Source organism: Corvus kubaryi, unplaced genomic scaffold, assembly GCF_017639235.1.
Source record: "Corvus kubaryi isolate FWS band 111438036 unplaced genomic scaffold, C.kubaryi_AGA036_p1.0 133, whole genome shotgun sequence".
Lineage (NCBI taxonomy): Eukaryota > Metazoa > Chordata > Aves > Passeriformes > Corvidae > Corvus > Corvus kubaryi.
The window spans coordinates 28,112,371-28,134,358 of record NW_024580667.1 but is presented as its reverse complement, the minus strand read 5'-3'; the positions used below and the strand labels follow the sequence as shown (position 1 = coordinate 28,134,358).

At 41.6% G+C, this 21,988-nt stretch overlaps 1 protein-coding gene across 2 annotated transcripts in view; it reads right to left on the bottom strand.

Moving 5' to 3' along the window:
• Positions 1-16,974: 16,974 nt before the first annotated feature.
• VWA3B (von Willebrand factor A domain containing 3B) overlaps positions 16,975-21,988 on the bottom strand; it is a 63,109-nt gene continuing 58,095 nt past the window's right edge. For both annotated transcript variants that reach the window (XM_042040990.1, XM_042040999.1), the window contains exon 28: positions 16,975-19,612. In XM_042040990.1, coding sequence (XP_041896924.1) covers positions 19,336-19,612 — 277 coding nt within the window. In that variant the 3' untranslated portion in view covers positions 16,975-19,335. The remainder of the gene's footprint in view (positions 19,613-21,988) is intronic.

Genomic DNA, 21,988 nt, shown 5'->3' with positions numbered 1-21,988 from the left:
TTTTCATATTCCCAAAATCTTTTTGTCAGGCAATCATATTTCCAAGGTTTTCCTGTTCCATCCTTCCCAACAAGCTGGAAAGAAAGAGTGTGTATGATTCACAAAATGATTCTTCAGCTGGGAAATGTCAGCAGAAGCCATGTCATTTCTAACTGAAAGGCTGCTGCACTTTGCTGCATGTCATTTGAGCTAGATTGAACACAACAGGACATTAGAAATGCATTCTAAGTGCTCGGGTTGTTTTACATAAGAAAGATGAACCACATCACAAAACAAGGACTGAGGAGATGAGAAAGGCCATGGCTAAAACTCTTAAAACCCCATCAGAAACTCGAGTTTTTTATCTCCTATTGCTATCACACCAGGCTTCAGAGTAACAGGTTTTTTGAGGATCAGAATAGAAACCTTAGGCAGAAAGGCAGAAGGCAGAAAGCATTTGAAGAAGATCATGTCCTTTGCTGCTGGACTGACCCCTCAGGAGTACTCCAGGCAGCATTTTGGAAGCACTGGTACTGGGCTAACCCACCAGATGTGCACCAAGCGCCAAGTTGCTGTTGTCCCTCCAAAGGCTCAAGCACTCCTTGCGCCTCCCAGGGGTTACACGCAGATGCGTGCCCCTTGCAGGTCCTGGCTTCCTACTTAGACAAGGTCTAGTTGTACACCTTGCCCTTATGTTCTGGTTGCTATGTGAAGGAAGCCTGTGAATGGAACCCAGGAAAAAGCCGTGGAGGCTTCCAGAAGGTCCCAGATCTGGACAGTAAGGGGATCAGGCTGAAACAACAAAAATGAAGATCCACATCCAGAATGGCATCACTTTCTAAAATCTGTCATTGCATTCAGTGGTACTGGTGCACGAAATTCTGGAGAAAAGACTGTATTAAAGTTGTAATACATCTTCACAGTACCTCAAAACCTGTTGCCTAGGAATTGAAGATGACAGGGAAAAAAATAAATACCTCTTTCCTTTTCCATTTTCTTACTTGTTAGGTAGAAATTAACACATGCTTATTCAGGGAACAAATACTGCTTCTTTCCAGCATTTTCATAATTTCCATGAAATTGTCAGTTTAGTTCTTGCTTCATTTGTGCAATCATTAAGCCAGTCCCCTGAGAACCATCAATAAGTAGGTTCAACCTGCTGACAGCTGCAAGATATCATCCATCAAAATTATTATGTTCATCAAGGCACTACTGATGATCTATCTCAGTGGCCTAAAGTTATTGGTCTTAGATAGACACCTCTTTAAAAGACAACCATGAATTACCATGTCTAATTTCAACAAAGTATTTTTCAGTTTTATATCCAAACTAAAGATTAATTTTGTTCCCAGATGTCTGCAATTAAGCAAAGCATCCACGATAGTTTGTGATTGGAAATTATAATTAATAAGAAAAGGAAAATCTGGAGTTCCAGCACCTCAAATTAGAAAAGAGAGGGGGAGAAGAAAAAGAAAGAAAAAGCAACTCCTTATGTTAATCTTTCATACCTTGATCCTCAGATACCTGGTTATTAAACACAGTCTTCTGTGTCATAGCTTATTTTCTCAGTTTATTCATTTCCAGCTTATTTTCAGCTTGTAAGTGAAACTCCTCTGAGGCTGTTGGGGGCTGACCCGGGCTGGACATCAGATGCCCACATGAGTGGCACAGGGAATGGGGGCTATGATCAGTTTATCACATTGCCTCTCCTGCTCCTTCCGTCTTCCATCCACCTCTGCTCCAACACGGGGTCTCTCCCGCGGGAGACAGTTGTCCACAAATTTCTCCAATATGAGTCCTTCCCACATGCTGCAGTTGTTCACTAATCACTTGCTGGAAGATAACACTGCAGTGTCCTCCTGCATCCAGCAGCACTAGACCACATTGTGGAATGTCAGATCCATGAGGCAAAAAGTAAATCTGAGAAGAGGATAAAGCCAGCTGGACTGTGACCTGTTCTGTAAATCTGCCCTGCTCTTTGCTGGCCTGGGCTCAGAGCACTGACCTGGAGTTCAGTTTAAATAATTTTACCGAGTCAGGCCCTGAGCTGGAAGCAGGCATTGTGTCAGAGCTGTCCTTTCACATGTTGAGGCCAATTCCTGTCATTAGTAATCTGAGCATAAGCCCCAGTTTTTCAGTCATCTGAGGCAGCACACCTCACAGAGCAAAACACAGAGAGAGGCAGGCCCTGCAGGGAAGATGGTCAATAGCCAGAGTAGAAATTCTACACCTAATCAACTTTTGTTGTCAAAAAGAAGTGCTTAGTGTCATTACTAGAAGTCTCCTTCTGAATCTCTTAGGTGATTAATGATAACATATGTGGTCATTAAGCACATGTTTCAGCCTAGAGAAGAGGGAACAGAGTGGAGACCTCATCTGAGTCCACAACTTCCTTGTGAGGGGAAGCAGAGGGCAGGCACTGATCTCTTCTCTCTGGTGACCACTGACAGGACTCAAGGAAATAGCGTGAAATAGTGTTAGGGGAAGTTTAGGTTAGATATTAGGAAAAGATTCTTCACCCATAAGGTGTTTGGGCACTGGAACCGGCTCCCCAGGGCAGTGGTCACAGCACCAGCTTGACAGAGTTCAAGAAGTACTTGGACAATACCCTCAGGCACATGGAGTGTTTCCTGGCACTGTCCTGTGTGGGGCCAGGAGTTAGACTTCAGTGATCCTTGTGGGTCCCTTCCATCTCAGAATATTTTATGATTCTATGTAATGATGTTTTCCAAGGAGTGAAAAAGCATCCTTTCACTGCAGTGAACTGCAAGTTCTCCATTGCTCTAAACTGATATATGTCCCTGGTAATCAATGGAGTTGAGCTTATTTACAGTACCTGTGGCTTTGGCTACACAGCTCTGTTTTGAGGGGTACTGACGTTATTCTGATAGTTCTCTCAAGACTGCTGGGCTCAGCAATAAAGCACTTCCAGGATGCGTGACAAAAGAATAAAGCTTAATAAATAAATAAATGGAGAAATGTGTTACAAAATCTCATTTTCTCCAAACTGAGAAATCGTAATTTCCTGTTTGCACTGTAGCACTGCCCTGTTTCTTCTGATTGTTCCACTTCAGAGGAAATAAATGAACAAAGATCTGTGAAATAATTGGACTGAATTGCCAACCTGAAAAAAGCTCATTTGGTTTCCTTCCCAAGAGAAACACTGATTAGATCCGCCTTAGAAAGCCATTCTCATTTGAACAGTGTGAGTTATGACCTGGAGAGGATCTGTGGAATTGGAGCTCCACTGAACAAAACTGTGAAGTTAACACATGCAAATGCAAGACAAAAAGACTCAAAAGACAGAATAAACAGAAACAGAGAATAGAAACATCCAAATGAGGCCTGTGAAATCCACATCACGGGTATTTTCACAGTTTTTTAACAGCCTGAACCTGTGAGGAACTGACTACTGTAGAAAACTGGACATGGCCAAGCTGCTTTCATAAACTAGCCCCACTAGAGCCAGGGATGTCCTGATAAGTAAGAGCAAAAGGTCACATGTACCTGTTTAGTGTCCTACACTGTAAGCTCCATGTTGTCCTAATTGTGAATGAGCTCTATTTATTTTACCTTACTCTGCACCACTGAGGTGAGGTACAGTAAGGCGGAAAGATAGGACTCTGCTGGTTTTTTTTAAGCAAAATTAGTGAGCTTTTACCTGGATTGAGTAAAAATAAATGCTGAATGCAAAGTAGCTGCTGTGTCCCTTTGAAATCAGTGAAAAGCATCCCACAGGTTTTGGTGTAACAGGGTTGGGTCCTTGTTGCATAGACGAAGGCCTTAGCATCCACCTAGAGCCAGTTATTTTTCCAGGCAAAACCACAATGCAAGCCATTACAGGCTGAACTATCCAAAGAATGAAGGTAACCCTCTAGCACTGTTTGGTGTTCCTGCCACAGCAAACGGAGGCATTTGCATAAGAGCAGACCAGGGCATGGACAGGTGAGGAAGGAGCCTTCCCGCCCGTGGCCCCAGCGAGCGCTCGCTCAGCTGGAGCAGTTTTGTCCCACAGCGTTTCCCAGATGCCCCTGCCCCGTTCTCTGTTAGAAGAGAGCCCCGAGGGATGGGGAGCACATGGTCACCATCAGCAGGGACACTGGCTCCTGGCCTAGGAGAGGTGTGGAAATTCCTGCTGCCTGCAAGGCGAGCTGTGAGTTCACTTACCGCCTGGTGTGAGTCACCCTGCCCGGAGACACGGGCTCCGCGAGCCGCGCAGAAGCGCTACAGACGATCAGGGAGCTGTGAAATTCTCCTGTGAATTTTCGTGCTGCTCTGTTTAAACAAACACAATTGCAAATGCAGCCTTGTTAATGTTTCCCAGGTGGCTAGCTTCGGATAATAAGTATACACAAGAGGACTTATTTTGTTATGCTGGTTCTCAGGACAATCCTATCTCTTGGTGAAAATAAAACTATCCTGCTGTCTCTAGGGGAATTTCAGCAAAATGCTAGTCAGGCCTGAGGCACTGATAGGGAAGACAGCCCAGCTCCTCCAAACAGAATAAATTGACATTTCCAGTCACATAATGACGGTCCATTAGCAGCAAGCACAGGAAAGAGAGGCACTTATGTGAAATATAAATTAGGGCTTAAAAGCCTTTCCCATTGTGCTGTATGATGGCAGTCACTGCCATTGCTGGGCCCCGCTAATGAGTCTGAGGAAACCCAGCTGACAGTCTGCAGCCAAGTGTTGGTAATCACAGATTAAAGACGTCTCTTTCATGAACCCAGAAATATATTTACTTGGATCTAACAACAGCCTTCACAGGCGCTGTGATGGACTGTCCTGAGATGCAGGAGACAAATGATGAGTGGTAAATCTCTAACTGCTGTCTGTAAGCACTGTCTCAAGTTGTAAACTTAGAACTGAAGAAATCAAAGAACTTAGAAAAGTCTATAGGAGGGCTACTGGGAGTTTGAGTAGTCAAATGCCTCATAGCAGATAGCAGTGACTTACCTCAACAACTGAGTAAAAAGGAGAAGAAAAAATCCTATCAACTTCATTTTAGGGGTTGGAACTAGGTGATCTGTAAGGTCCCTTTCATCCCAAACCATTCTATGATTCTATGATTTGCCTTGGAGTTATTTTAGTCAATACCTTTTACTTCCATTTACTTTATACAAGGCTCATGTCATGTACAAGACATGTCTCACTAATATTCATGTTACAGTAGTCATAAAAAGCAAGCATTTGAAAATGTGACAGAAAGTTCAGTATTTCAGTAGAGTGCTGAGTTCTGCTGAATCTTCATTTATCTGGCACTGTTAAATGTCTTTCTAAGGCTTTCTCGGGAGCAGTGATTAAAGCACGGCAGGAGCAGCCCAGCATGGTTCCCCACCTCATACAAGTTAGGTAAGGCAAAGGCAAAATGCTGAAATAAGAAACACTTTTAAAGAACAAATATCACTGGCTGGGACAGGTGGGAACTGTTGTCTTATGAAATAGAAACAAAGCCAGAGACTCAGGAAATCTCTGCCAGTGGGAGCATTCTGTATACAGGCTTTGCTTAAACAAACAAGCAGTCTGAGAGCTGGGGTCAGTGACATCAGCAAAGGAGCACATCCTTTGCTGATGTACCTGAACTGAGCATGTTCCTGGCTCTCACTGGCATCTTGGTGGTAGAGACAGGTTCCTGTTGGTTGACTCTTGTCTCTCTTTGGGGGGATACCTTCTTTTGTAGTGTGAGCACCAGGCTACCCATGCCCTATCTCCTTTCAGCTTACACACCCACATGGCTAAGGCGTGATAGCCCATGGCATAGCCCATCAGAGCTTAGCAGAATGCAGATATTCCCCAAGACAGTGAAATCATCCTGGTTTCAAGCCAGCCTGTCCTAGTTCCATACCAACAGGAGTTTCATTTCGACAAACGAATAACATACTTGAAAGTCCTGTACAATGGTCAAAGACAATCCATAGCAGTAACTACCGGCAAAACCTAAGTTTCAAAGTTGATACCGCCAGTGCATGAGGAATGAGGAGGACTTATGAGGAGGAGCTGACGGAGCTGGGGTTGTTCAGCCTGGAGAAGAGGAGGCTCGGGGGGAACACCTTATTGGTGTCTACAGCCACTTGAAAGGAGGGTACAGCCAGGTGGGGGTCAGTCTCTTCTCCCAGGCAGCCAATGACAGGATGAGACAAAACAGTGTCAACAGGATCAAGCTGTGCCTCTTGCCACAAGCAGACCTGTGGAATTGCCTTGGGGGTGTTACAGCCGTTTTTATGGAGCTCAAGGCAGGGGTGTCAATATGTCTTTGCCAATATCTCTGTAGCACCTATGAACACTATTCTGTTTCTTGTCAAATTAATGTCATATTCAGAGGGACGTCAGGGCCCTGTAATGCAGCACTCTGGATTAGCAGCCTGCAAAGAGATTGCAACTAATCTTCTGATGTCACTTGGAAGTCAAATGAGAAATGGCAGCACAGCTGCCATTGAGAAAAGGGATTTCCCAGAATGGTGCCTTCTTTTCAGCACAGAGGAAATTCAGGGGAAACTCTGAGTGGTTTTCCTGAGGGCTAGAGACAGACCCATAGAGTTTTTGAGAAAAGCTTCAGCGGCTGGCAGTAAGACAGAAAAACTCATGAGATTAACACTGCTAAAATCTTGAGTGACTTAACAATGCTTACACCTTCCCGTGCACAGAACAACAAATAATTGCTGATTTGATGCTGGTAATGGTTAGAGGGGAAGGAATGATTTCACAAAATATATTCATTAAGATTAGCTTCCCATTTATTGCCTTACATATAAAGAATAGCCCTGAAGGACAAGTTTCATGACCTTAGCAAGCAGCATTCCTAAAGTTGATCCCTAAGCCCTGTTCTTCCCAAGGGAGGTGGGGATTGTTAGAAAGCATGATGTGCTAGGTGTTTTTATGCAAAAATAAGGAGATTAAAACTGAGCTTCAGACACTTGTGTCACGCTACTCAGAGTAGGAATAGAGAGCTGGGAAGGAGAGCTCTGCAGTTTCTCCTGCCCCTTTCATTGTCATGCTGCTGTCTTTTCTAGAGAACAACGAAGAGTCCTTTTAGCTTTAGCAGCCTTCTTTGAGTGACAAATAATATTTAATTCTAGGGCTATTTCATTTATGTTGTCCTTATCCTCAAAGCGTGGACTGATCCGTATAGGAGCAGCTGGTGAATGGCATGTGGCTGTAATTCGGAGGTAGGCAAGCCAGATGTCTGGTTTGCATGGCCATTCTGAGTCAGATAACTCATTCACATGGACTCTTTAAGTACAGAAGAGGACCATCTTCTCCACAAAACCTTGAAATGTGAGAAATCATCACTCACAAGGAAACTTCATTCAACTTTCATAACTATGTCAAAAATACAGCATAAAAAAAGAGAGAAGTCAACTTCAGAAACTTCTGGTTGCTAAAGGAAAGCCCCAGCATTCAACAACATCAAATTGTGATCAGGGTGTTCTTGGCACTGTAGGAATCACAGTTATTTTCAAAAATAAATCATAAACATGTATACTACATCGAAACTATTGAAAAGGAACATTGCAGCATGTTGCTTTTTCTGAAAGATGTAGGGTAGGTCAGGTGATTAAGTCACTGCTGCACTCATTTCAAAGAATAACAAAACTAAAATTACGACAATACTCTAGAAATTGCTGTACCACACTGAAGTCAGTAGTCACTTTAATCGTGGCTATGTTTTGTTTATGGATAATATGCAAGAGTGAACAGTAGAGGGTGTTAGCTTAAAGGAAAACTTGAGTTCACTCTGTGGAATATGCCCTGTTTAATACAATTCACAGCAAAAGAAATCAGGTGCTGGAAGTACAGCTGTGTCTCGGTGTAGACGGCAATAGGGAACCTGTCCATCACCTCACCTCAAGAGCAAAGTAAAGGAAAAAAAGGAATTGCAAACAAACCCCTCTAAAAATCACAGTATTTTAGAATTAATTAGGTTGGAAAAGACCTCTGAGACAGAGTCCAGCTATTAACCTGGCACCACTAAACCATATCCCCAGGTGTCCCATTTACATGTCTTTTAAATATTTCCAGGGAAGGTGACTCCACCACTACCTGGGCAGCCTACTCCAGTGCTTGACAATCCTTTCAGTGAAGAAGTTTTTTCCTAGTGTCTAATCTGAACCTCTCCTGGTGGAGTTTGAGGCCATTTCTTCTCATTCTGTCATTTGTTACCTGGCAGAAGAGACTGCCACCCTATTTTTATGTCATTTATGACTGATTAGGAGACTTGAATTATTTTTCAGTGGGGCTTGCAGATTGGATAATTATTCTTTTGATGACTTTCTGGGTAGCAGCTCAGAAAATGTTTTCAATTAGATTTTTTTTTTTTAATGGCATGCCTTAGTATCACTAGATTTGCCTTTGTTTTCTGCAGTTTCCTAATGTCAAAACAATTTCTTCCACTCTTCACATAATTAGGCAGATATAAATGGTAATGGATATAAATGAACAAACCTAAGCCTCTCCTGCAGTACTCCCCAGAGGGAATGACTTTACTGACAGGGCTCAGTGCTATTTTAGGTGCTGTGGATTATCTCCCCCAGCATCTAGCAGCCAGACAAAATGAGTCTTTAATAAGTCTTATATCATATAGGCCAACCTGAACCAAATGTCTTGGAGACCCTTAGACGTCTCAGATAGCACTAGACTGATGTTTAGGCAGCTGGCCTTCATCCTGTTTGTTTCAATTCTGTGGGTCTGAAGAGAAAGAATATATTGAGAGATTTTTAAAACTCCTTAATTTATTTAGACTTCCTCAGGAAACATATTTGTGGCTACAGCATTTATGACTATCACATCTAAAATCCTGAATCATGGAACTTTCCCTCCTCTCCATTCACTTAGATGCTAAATCTGTGTCCTGGACCAAGTGCTTGCATTTAGATTTCAACTCTCAGATGAAAATCAGCAAGAGTGGGTCTTACCACAAACTTGACTACCTTTATTTTTGTACATTTCAATGTACATGTTAGTTTGTAAAACCCCATGAACATCACAAATGAGACACATTTTTAAAGTATTGTACAGTTTTAAGTACCAGGTGAGTATTATGGGGAATTAACTGAAGTCATGTACATTGGTGTCCAGAGCTCCTGTAACAGCAAGCCCTCACAGTTATCTGGGGCCACTGCTGGGAAGATCAAAAGGGCAGTGCCACTGAGCTCAGCATTACACAGCTTGTAAGAAGTCCAAAGCCCTTGTAGAAGTGCTCGTAGTTTAATTCAAGGAAAAAAAAAAAAAACCAGAAATAGATGTGCATGTAGGTACAATGTATAATAAAAATTTCTTTATTATTACCAACTTTGCCAGAACCACTGCATAAATATTCTGAGAACTGTCTTTGCTGGTTTCTGTGCAGGAGTGGCCTTGTCTTCTCAGCTTCTCCCTGACTTCTTTGAAGTTAAAAGGTGTTTGCCAAAGCACCTGCAAACCACATGCAAACAAGGTCACTTTTATACAGGAACAAAAGTTTCAGCTGGTGGGAGGTGAGGAATGTTGTGTTCAGTGCTTTGGCATGCTGTGAACTTCGAGGCTTTTGCAGCTCAGTTGTACAGGTAATGGTCAAAACTGGTCAGACTGGTCATTTGATTGTATTGATCTCTTAAAGCAATACAAAGTGGGTAGGCTTAGAAAAGGGAGAAAAAAGGACCGCAGGCTAGTAGTCAGTAGCCAGTTTGTCACTAGGAAAGTTCCTCTTGGTGGATCAGACACCCTGCACAAAATATCACACATTTATGAAAGAAAGAATTCCCAAAATTCCCACCAACCATGAAATATGTTGGGGCTTTGCTGTTTTGTGCCAATTAAAAAGCACATCTCCTTAAGCTTTCCAATGTAACCCATCTCTCCATGGAGTTAAAACCTGCAATCTCCTGCTGCTCTTACAGCCAGAATTAAGCTAAAGATTCCATGGTAAGAAAATGAGAAAGAAGAGGCAAAGAAAATTATTTTTTGTCCTGGAGGACACGAAGGAAGTCAGTGTAGCTTTTGTGCTTGGGCTGAAACCACACAGTGACAGAGTGTAGCTGCTCTCTGACCATGAGGGCTGGCAGAACTGAAGGGATCAGCAAGCACAGCATTGCTCATCCCAGCCAGAGCTAACATGGCTGAATGCATTTAGCCATATATTTAATTAAGGGAACAAACAGGCCAACACTCAGCAGCCAGCCCTGCAGGCATACTCACAATGTAATTGTCTGGAAACATGTTTTTAAATTCATGTGTAGACGATATTTAGGCACTCAATACCAAGCTGTTAGGCCAAAGTGCTGCCTCTTCTTTGTCAAGGAAGGGTCTGAGTTACCTTCATCTGTAAAACAGCTGCATAAAATAAAGATTGATGGTAAGTCCTGGCAGGAATTTTCTTGTGGAAGACTTTTTCTCTGGTGCAATACCTCTTATAGTTTACCTACGGGTAAATTACCCCATGTCACCCATTAAGATGTAAATTTTAAAAAATGGTCAGTAAACACCAAAATATACTTCTGTTGAGGAAGAAAAGGACTAAGATAAATACTGAAAGGTATAACACACTGTGCCTTGGTGTCATGTCTGCCACCATTCTATGACCTATCAATTAAATCCAAGAACATCTTGCCTTTTTATGAACAACTCAGATTCAGTATCCATGACTTCCTGTAACAGAAATCCCTACAAAAACTTGCTTAGTCCCTGTATTTTGTATGCTTGTATTTATATTTTTTAAACAATTTGCACACCTAGCAAGGGCAAAGCTCTTGCAGTTCAAGGTGACTTTCATGTTAGATCAATGAAAACAGCAGAAGAGAATAAACAGGCAGCATCTGTGGGTGGTAAACGAATGCAGGATGCGTGGAAAGACTCAGAACAAAGCCAGGCTTTGCAGACAGGCAGAGAAAGTTGAAAACATGAAGTATAGTAGAAAGAAAACAAAAAACCATTGTGCTATATTTGCTGTCTGCATTCACTGCATTGCCTGAAATTACTCCCCTCACACATTTCTTGGTTAAAGATTTGGGTTTCCACTGCAGCTGTGAAAAGTGACTAGATTCACAGCATATTGTACTAGAAAGAGCATGGGGAGATGGTGATTCTGTGGATTTCTGGCATGTAAGGAGACCGTCTCCCCGCAGGAACCCCTCTCATGTTCCCAGCACAGTTCCACAGCATCCCAGCCAGCAGGGAGAGCAGTGCCCCAAGACTTGAAGAGCCAGAGCCTGCAGCAGCTGCTCCGGCAGCGCAGCGCCCAGAGCGCAGGAGAGGCAGTGGCACTGCGGCACCGCGCACTGCACCAGCTGTGCCGCCAGGCAGGGGCTAACAAGACACTCCAAGGAAGGTGTCACGTCAGTGATCTCTCTGAGGAGAATGTTGGGCTTGAAAAGTCATCATCCCCAGATATTTATTACTTACTGCTGTCCCGGATTCTGTTTTCGGGTACAAGCACCCAAGCTCTACTTAACTCTGAGCCTACGAGCATCTGTGTAGCTCCAGCATTGTAGAGTAGGTCTTAAACCGGTGCAGGCTGCTTCTTGTCTGGGCTGATCAATGCAGCATCAGTGATGCAATAGCCACTGTCAGGTGGCTTCTGGTTGACTCAGGGGACTGACAGATCTGTTTGGAAAAAAAAGTCTGCATATGTACAACATAAAACAAAGATGAGGTGTGCAGGGATCTCCATTCTCCTCATCACTGTCTGACAAAGCAAAAACTCAGCATACAGTGCAGATACTGCAACACGCGTGTATCAAACCAGGAGTCCCGTGGAAAAGAAATATATATATGGACAGAAATATATATATGGGCATACAGTCACAAATCTGAGCTCAACATCAGTGCATGTAGCTAGCTGTTACTACATATCAAAGTCTGTGTCACAAATTTCCCAACATCCTTTCCTCAAAAGCCACAAGCAACTTAAGATCATGTGGAAAACAGGCAGAGAGGCAGCTGCTTGCACCGTGCAATGCTCAGCCCTGAGTTACCTGTGAGGGAAACTGTCTGGAGCAGGGAATGCCACTGGAGATGGACAATTACCTCTTTTAAACCTGCTAAGGACTGATACATGAGGCAGCTTTCACAGGAAGGGGTGACACTCCCAGTGCTAAGACCCTAACCTTAATAGCTTTTGGAGCAGAACTGGGCAAAAAGAGCAGGTGTTCAGTTTAGGCCACAGACGTGTTTGTATTTGTTTGCTTCTCACCTTTTCTTACAGCCCTGTAATTAGAAGACCAAGCTTACAATGTGTTGAAATCATCCCTCACACAGTTTTGCCCTTCAGCACGTTTGCTGTTAAATTGAAACCTGGGCACTACTGAGCTGGGTTGAGGTGTGTCTCTGCAGAAGCAGCAAGGCCGCATCAGCAAACCTCGTCCCATGGCTTGGGCAGAGACAGCACTTGCTTAATGCTGTTGGCCTGGCTCCAGGGCCACTGTGAGGAGGACTGGGATCACTAACTGCTCGGTTTTCAAGAGCACTCAGCATAAACCTGCATCCTTTTCTGGCGAGCACTCTCCCCTCCCAGGAGAAGCACCTCCCAGCTGGAGGAAAACCTCAGCTTTGATGCCAACACTCTTGTTTTATCAACAGGAGAGGGTTACAGTTGGCCCCAGAGCACTCAGAGCTGTGGGCATGTGTGATTAAGAGGAGCTATGTGCTCTCTCAGAGCGTTGCTGGATTTATGCAGCAGCCAAGCTGTAGGCAAGCAAGGAAACAGCCCTGGAGGAAATGGTCCATTGCATACCTGTGCAGATTGAGCCAAGGTTTGTTATCCAAACTTCCACGAAGCTTCCCTTTTTCTCAGAAGATAGTACATTGATCTGATTTCCCATTTTCACAACTGAGTAGGAGGTTACTGATGACTTTCTAAGGGAATTCAGGCTCAAACACTTTTCCTGACGTTCTATCAGCTGGTACCAACAGGACAGGTAACAGGTGTTGTCTCCCTATCCCTTTCATGCAGTGCTGAATGCCAGGGGCTGAGTCCCAACCTTGGGTCCAAAGCTTGATCCAGAATGACAAATACATATGCAGGTGAAAATTCTTTTCTGTTTGTTCGTTTGGGGGCTTTTGTTTAGTTGTTTTTGCTGTGTAGGCTATGTTTCTTGAGCAACTACGAAAAGTGCCATCTTAGCAGTTGGAAAAGAATCAGAAAGATGTAGTCTGAGCATAGTCTCAGCAGCCCAAACCCCACCACTGCCAACTTTGTGTGAGGCAGTCTGATGAAGCAACAACCTGGATTTTTTGATGATCTGGTTATGCTCCCTTGCCAGAATCTGAAATTAGGCCTTCCTGGTCGAGCTCAGCTATCTGGCAAATCCAAATGGAAAATTCATCTTGTTGGGAGAATGTCTTGGGGATGGTTTATTACCCCATTCAATTTTTGGGGGTTTTGATCTGTTTTGTTTGTGAACAGGGTAGCTGCTGTCCTTGCCCTACCCACAACTCCCTCCAGAAAAGACAAGACCTGAGATATTACTGCTACATCAAAGCAGAGCAATATCCCAGTAGCCAGACCCAGTTATAAACGTGTCATGCATCTGGAACACAAAAAAGATCTGTAATCAAATTGACTACCATAAAAGCTGGAATTTACCCAATATAAATGTACCACTGGGTTACAATGTATACATGTGTACACTTTAATTTTCCCTGTTTCTATTTGCTTAAATGTATCTTTCCAACACCATTTACTTCAGATGTAAAGATAAATACATTCATCTGCCTGGAAAGTGCAGAGTCAAGCTTGAGAATTTCTTTAATGTCCATTCACAACTCTTCTGATATTGATATTCTTCAACAGCACAGCTGACCCTCTGCTGCTGTTTCTCTTTCATACCTCCAAAGTAAGTCTGCAAAATCATAAATAATTTAGTATTCATTCATAAGTTTATTTTTGATTCAAGAACTAAAATTTCACAGTTACAGGTGCTAAAAATCTTTCCTGTCTTCAGCTTCATCCATTCCTCCCAAGCTCTTTCATCATGCACCCTTCCTGCAGCTTCCTTTGCTCTGTGCAGTGGTGCTGAGGCTGTCCTGCCAATCCTCACTGCTCCATGCTGACTCTAATAACCCTGGGGATGTTGCTTTTACCAGGCTCTGGAGAATTTCCCATAGCTGGACTGTGCAAGCACCAGGGAGACTTCAGTGAGCTGGAAGGTGAAGTTCTCAACAACTGCAGTTTGACACCTTGATGAACACCAGGATGATGAAAAGGAGAGGGAAGATGCTAGGAGAGAACCGATATCTTTAGTGAGAGAACACACTGACCCACCATGAACTTGGATGTCACAGTTCAAACACCCCTGAAATTTATCATGGAACAAATAACTCAATGACTATGTTAACAGAGCAGTAGTTTTGCATAAAGATCTTTTGCTTTCATCCTCACAAGTTCAAACCAGTCTTGTTTTTAGGTATTTTTAAGAATTCTCATTTTCTAAGTCTGTAGCTTGTAGCTGTTGTATTCACAGGCCAACCTTTGATCTTACTCTTTCTCAGGAATCATCTTCCAGGAACTGCTGGGGACAGGGGCCAGGCTACATGGACCTTTGTCTGACCCATGCTTATCTTCTTTCCTTTTCTATTTGTGTCACTGAAAAGTCACTTTTTAGTCATATCAAATGAGACCACCAACTACTAGGCACCCTCCTGGCACAAAATGATGACAGTCATAATGACTGACAAAACACCAGAAGCTGGAGGAAAAATGAAAGAGAATAAAACAGGAAGAAACAAAGTAAACAAAAGCATATACTCTATTTTGCTTCAAACTTTGATTTTCAAGGATCATGTAAGAACTTGTGTAGTAGAAAACAAAACAGTGGAAGGAATCAGAAGAATAAAGAAGGATAAGTATATGATGTACAGGTTGGGAAAGCAGCAGCACAGATTGAATATATAGAGTATGAGACCTGACTATGATTCGTTTTAGGAGTGATTTTCATCCATAGCTACCACTTAAACTCTTGACACTGCAGCTTAAAAGTGTGCCTTTGAAAACTGCCTAATGACTGTGCACCATCAGCACTTACACACACAAAAGGAGCATTCTGATTCTTCTTCAGCACCCTAAGAGACAGAAATCTAGAGTTCCCGTGTGTAAGTGTCAGGAAATTTCTGACTGTGTCCTGTCTGTCTGCAGTACAAAAGCATTGCCAGACTAAAATACTACAAGGTTTTGTGGCCATAGTGTTTCCATGAGTAAAGTGGAAGCTGCACTGCTAAATGAGTGTTCCCCACCACACACAGTTCACAAGCTGTTTATTTCCTTTAGCCAGTGCACAGGCTCTTTGTGTTTCTTCCTAAGATGCTGAAAGAACCCATTCTGGTCTTGCTCCTAGGATCTGGACTGAACTGTCCTCCACCTCTGCCCTCAGATACCCCCAAACATGCCTCCTAAAACAATGGAACTGCACTTTTTTCCCTTGCCTGTCCCCATGTTTCATTCTTTATGGGGAAGGAGATGGAGAGTTTAGCACACTTTCCTCTTTCCATGAGCGGACAATCCCGAGAGAAGACAGAATGTTTCTGGCCAAGCTGTAACGTGGTATCAAGAGACAAACAAAAGCTAAATCTGGCAGCTGTTGGGGAGCCCTTAGCCACACACAGCTGCAGTAAGGAACAGATGCAGGCATAGCTGAATTGACATCAACTGCTCGTTAAACAAGCCATGACCAACAGATGGGAACACTGCTTTATTATGATAGCCTTCTCCAAATGCTGAATGGACTAGATGGAAAATGAGACTGGAAAATGAGTGGGTGCTAAAAATGGGAAATCCTACTGTGGGAAATCTAGCCAACCCACTAGAATGCCAGGTGCCACAGCTGCTCCACTCTTGAACCCAATTCAGAGGAACTATGTTTGCCACAGGAAAGGATAGAAAATGTTCATTTACAAAGGCCTCCCAACTACTCCCTATTGGCAGTTACAGTAATTATCAGCATAATTGCTTCAAGTCACATCTCATTATAAATGAAATTGAGATTTTGGCTCTCATAGTGATTATTTGCTAATGCATCAAGCAGTGCAGAATATTACTGTGTATCATACCTGTACTTCACTCCAAATTTTTTTCTGATTTATTTTGTTTTTACTAGATACACATTTTAGAAAATTGACAAGGAAGTCATGTGGAATGAACATTGATTTTAGGCATTACAGAACAGAGAGAAAACTAGAAAGACAGGCAGAAGAATTTTTCTACAGAAAGAGATACACAATTTTATTGCATCTATAAAAACAATTATTGCAATAACCAAGGACAGAGTTAAGTATCAACGATCTTGTTACATCAAATAGTATTATTTGAGTTACCAAGACAAAGAATCATTAGCCAAGAGTCAGTAAGAATTTGTCAGGCCTTCATTTGCTCTCTTATAAACACACAGAGCTAACAGTAAGAGTGGCAAGCATACACATCAAAATAATAATGTTTCAAATATAGTAGTTCTGGAAGAAATAAGACAATTCACTTCAACACAATAATGAAGCTAATATATGTTAAATGACGAACACAATTACTTAATCTTTATTCACTCCTGTTTATGTTGTTTCTGCAAGTGGGACCAGCAGGAATGGGCTGTTAATTCCTCTTAACAATCAGAAATATTTTAGCTGAGCATAAACCAAACCACAAACAGCCCAAAATGCCTCCTTAATTCATAAAGGGCCCACAGCTCTGTGGAAATATAAGGCTTTATGGAAATACAAAGCTTCGTCAACCACGTATATAAGAGCGATGTAGCTGAATACACATTATTTGGGGAGCACAAAAATCCATCTCAGGATCTGGCAATTCTCATTCAAGTATAGGAGAACTTACATCTTCATATAACAGATGAATGTACACATGAAGTCAGCAGAAACGAAGACAGAAGTGTTGATTAACACATCAGTTAGTTATAAAACATAGCCCAGTCAGATTACTAAATATATATATGTATATGTGTGTGTGTGCATATATATGTATCTGGACATAAGAAGTGACAAGACAAACCTTTAGAAAAGAAATGCAAGAAATGCTGATGGCATTAAATGCTTTTAATGCATTACACAATACACACATAAGGAAAACATTTATATAAAGATGAAGAAAATGCCTTTACTTCAGTCAAACAGATCAGGACTATTGAGCTTTTTCAAAAGTTAAAAGATAACAAAATTATTTACGTATTTGATATTACAAGGAAAAGAATATGTGGGAGAAATAGACATCTTTCAGATAAACTCAGTTTAACAGACTGCATTTAGAAATATAAAAAAAAAAAGTATAACATTTTATGTTATATGTATATAACATATACAAAACATTTAACTACAAAAGTAATTATTACAGCTATTCAAAACATTTCTCTGAGATGCTGTTTTAAAAATCTGCCTTTGTTATAAACAATCTAAAAATAATGAAGTAATGAAAGCAAATACTAGGAAAACCTGGAAAGGGATGACTCTGATGAACACTGGTGTGTCCAGCGTATGAAAGGCAGTAATTGTATCAGAGTGATACAGGGGTCTGAAGAGGAAAACAGGGTGTTTTACCTCACTTGTGCAATTTAGGCTCCTGACTTGAATATCCAGCCTTATTTCAGCATTACAAAAACTCCATGAAGGGAAAGTCCATTGTTAGATACCTAATATTTTTAATATCTGGTCCACAGAGACTAACTGAATAATTCATTAAAATGGCAGGGCTTCCCAACTTCTCATCCATGTTATTTAACACCTACCCACATCACTGTAATCAAATATGACAACTTCTAAGGAAAAGTGTTAACCTGCATAGGTGAATCTCACAGATCTGGTGCTCAACACATATTGAACTGCCAAGCAGTAAGTATAAACTAATAGTTCATACTTGACTGGAAGTTGCGCAGAAGGAAAAAGCAATGCCAGGCAAATTTGTTTTCTTTGTTCTCTTCATCTTTAAAATGAAATCCACCATTAACACAGTTCAAATAGATGTGTATGTCAGGGGCCAGGTAACACATTTGATATAACTTACAAAATTATATACACAGAGTGCTGTGAAACGTTTGCATGGTATGAAAATGGAGTAACTATCTACACCCAAAGAGGAGAAATACACAGTCACGTACAGAGACTGGATAAAGAGGTATCTAATGAAACCATGTGAGGATGACCATATAGTGTTATTTAACATCTTTATCACCTCTCTGACTTTTTCTTTTCTGATAAAACACAGAAGGATATGTAAAGGAAAATAAACTTTAGGAAAAAGAAGAAAAACATATTCAATACTGATGGTGTCACAAGAAGAGATGTATTCGACCTGCATACCACATTGAAGCCTGTTAGAATACTATGAGATTATTTGCTAAGTCTAGGCAGAATTAAAATGTGTAGATAACCACTGGTCTTGTGTAACTTTCCTCCAAGCTGCATGGAATCAGTTACAGGACTTGCTGATCACAGTAGCATTATTTCACATTTCCTCAGCATCTGCATCTCAAAATGTCCAAGAGGAAGGCTCTTGGACAACTGAACATTTCCAGTGACGTAGCCCATCTTTGGAAACCATGATCTCTCACTGGACAAGCCCAACACCTCTGCTCTCATATAATTCTGATCAAGCCACTCTTAAAATGCCCATTATGTAATGGGCACCATAACACCCACTATAAGCAATGTAAATAGAATTTACAGGCAATCTTTAAAGGATGAGTGAGAACACAGAAGGAATGTTCAGAGGAGCCAATTCAAGTTGATTGACAACATGATGATTGAGTGAATTTATAACCCATTGCTTCTGGAAGTAAATAAATAATGAGGCTGTTGAGAACCTATTTTAAATGGTACAAGGAGGTACACCTAGCAAGTAAGGATAAAAACCCTGTTATCCTTCCACTGACAGTAGGATCTTGAAAATGAAGAGCTGACTGGCATATAATGGCAGGCCTACACTAGCCCAGTCTCTGCTGCAGAGTGACAAGGAGTATAGGTACTGCTCGCAGCTTTAACTGAGCTAGCTCATGCACCAAAAGCAATTTAACCTCTGAAGCACTGAGCTACAGGTGCAATAATTTAGTACCTGCAATATAGACTTTCATCTAACACAGAACAAACAGTAGAGGGACTGGAATATATACTCTGTTCACAAGCAGGTACTAAGGTTTGGTGTCACTGCATCCTTACTGCTACTACAACTGTTAGGGAAATTAAGGTGGCATATGCTGGAAATAGCTTTATTCATTTCTTGCCCTTGCTGTGAAAACACATGCCGAGAAAGTGTCAAGAACAGTTTCTAAAGGAGGTGAAAGAATTTCATCACATAGGACATGGAAAAGCTAACTTGGCTAACACCCAGAAGTGTAGAAAGCAAGTCCTTGTGTGGGTAATAGCTAAAGGCCCATCAGAACTGTTTAATTCCTAATACTTATACTTTTCCAGAGCTACTTCTTTACATCTAAATTCTTCCTCATTGCTAGACAGTGATTTTCTTCCTCTCTGTTTTACTTCACTTTTGGAGACAAACAAAAGATCGTCAAAGTCTGACATCTTCTGCCTGGGATGCCTTTTGTCTACTGTTGTCCTCTTCTTTTTCTTTTTTCCCCTCTTTTCTTTTACAATACTTTTCTTTGCCTCTTCTCCTCCTTCATCTTCCACAGGTGGGAGAGGGCAGGGCTTTGTGGTCTCACCATCCAGGCTAGAAAAGCAGAAAAGGAAATTCACAAAGCTAAAAGCACACATATCATAACTTCTCTTTAACAAGACACAGATTTCACCTTTTTCCACATCTCACAGTACTGACAAGAGAACGACTTATCACACTCTTTACCATTTGACAGGGCTATAAATGTCCTACAATTCAGTTTCCCTTTTACTTATAGAATCAGTGAAAGATAGCCTAAAACAGGGCTCTGGCCCTTAATCTTATCTGTCTCTTACGACTCCAGAAAGGATGTGGGCAGTAATGCTCTTTAGGTGTGTGGGTCCAGATCACACAGTGTTTTTCTTTGCATATAGAACTTGTTAGCTACATTTGCACAATGTTTGTTCTGCCACAATTATTTCTTTCCACAGTGATGGCAGGAAAATACCCCAAACAGCTGCTAATGTCTGATACTAAAATCATGAGAGATATATTAGTACCTCTAAAGATCAGTCAATTACACATAATCCCTAATACACACCACAAAAACCTTAAAAGACAATCCCAAAGAAGTCAGAGCTGGAGTTAGCCAAGCCATTGTAATACATCTACATGCACTGTGGACTTTGTCAACATGGGAAGCTGGGATATGCCTTTTAATTTTTTTATCCCTTACTACTCCAGGACTTAACACAAAGGGTTTGTCTCTTTTTGAGGTTCTAATATCATATTGCATTCAGACTTTTTGATTCTTTTCCAATTAAATTATGCTTTTACATTGTTCCTATCAACAATATCACTTTCAATTCAATAGCACTTTCTCATTAGATCTGTGCACACCCATGAGCAGTATGCTGCAGTGCTCCCCTCAAAGTATGACATAGGAGGTAGGGATTTCTTTCAGAAATGTAATAAATAACAAGTTTCATTGGAAAGCACACTTTCATGCCCTCTTAAAAGGAAGGGATTCTAATGGAAACTCAATTTAGTACATTCATTTCAGTTAATTCTCCAGAGAATTCCTCTGTTTGCCAGTGCATAGCTCAACTTTTTCCTCATTTTTACATAAAAATGGCAAGTCAGTTTGCTAATAAATTCTCTTTGGAGAGCGAATATTTTGTATTAAAGCACATTTTCATGCAACAAAGCATGTACATCCATGTAGAATGGACCCTATTCTTATTGCTTATGCATTAATCACCTCTTCTCTTAATATGGTACCTCATTTAGAATACAATCCAACTCAGTGGAAGGGAAAGACTGCTGCTGAATTTGCTGGAACTCAGACCAGTAATACACTTGCCCCTTTCCAACTGGTTGTATGCATTAAGAAGGAAACTGTGGTCTTCAGGTTTGCTTTTAGGTGAGAAGAGGCTACGTCATATCAGTGTTGTGGCCTGGGAAAAGGCATTGATGTGTTTCAAGATGTGGAATTCTGCTCAGTTAAGAGATGGCATTTGTTTGTGTGCTGTGGCTGCAAGCTGGTGGAAATTTGAGTTTTAAACTGTGCTGGGGTCACTACTAGAAAATATGTGGGAATCACAGGACTTGAATCTTAGTTGCTTTTCATTCCATCATTCTCAGAGAATCCATAGATTCGCCCACAACTGGTACCCTCACCCATAATTTTTAGATGTAGTCTTTAATGATGATAATCATACTGGAACATTTCAATGGAAATTAAGAACATCTGTGGGTGACCAAGCACCTGGAGCAGGTTGCCCAGAGAGGGTGTGCTGCCTCCTCATTGGAGATATTCAATCATTTGGATGCAATTCTGTGCAATGTCCTCTACAGCGACCCCACTTGGAGGTTGGACCAAATGACCCACTGTGGTCACTTCCAATCTGACCCAGCCTATGATTCTGTGATCTGAAATTGCCTTTAATGGTGGAATTTATTTCTCTCTACAACTATCTGAAAGGAGGTTGCAGCCAGATGGGGGTCAGGCTCTTCTCCCAGGCAACCAGCAACAGGACAAGAGGACACAGCCTCAAGCTGCGCCAGGAGAGGTTTAGGCTGGACATTAGAAAGAAATTCTTCACAGAAAGAGAGGCTGGGCATTGGCATGATTGCTCAGGGAGATGGTGGAGTCAGGGAGGTGTTTAAGGAAAGACTGGATGTGGCACTCAGTGCCATGGTTTAGGTGATAAGGTGGTGTTGGGTCATAGGTTGGACTCAATGATCTCAAAGGTCTTTTCCAACCAAGCTAATTCTGTGATTCTGTGATTTGTCCTGTTCATGCAACCTCTTGGAAATAAACTTCCCATGGTGGAGATTATACAATTCTTTGGCAGCAGTGCTCATACTACATGGAAGAGGAAATCCTTCATCCTGTGGGATGTCAAGGCAAATGGAAGATTCAAAACAAAATTATGTTTCCTCACACAAAATGTGAAACTGTGGGACTCCCCCTGGGAAGAAGCTATG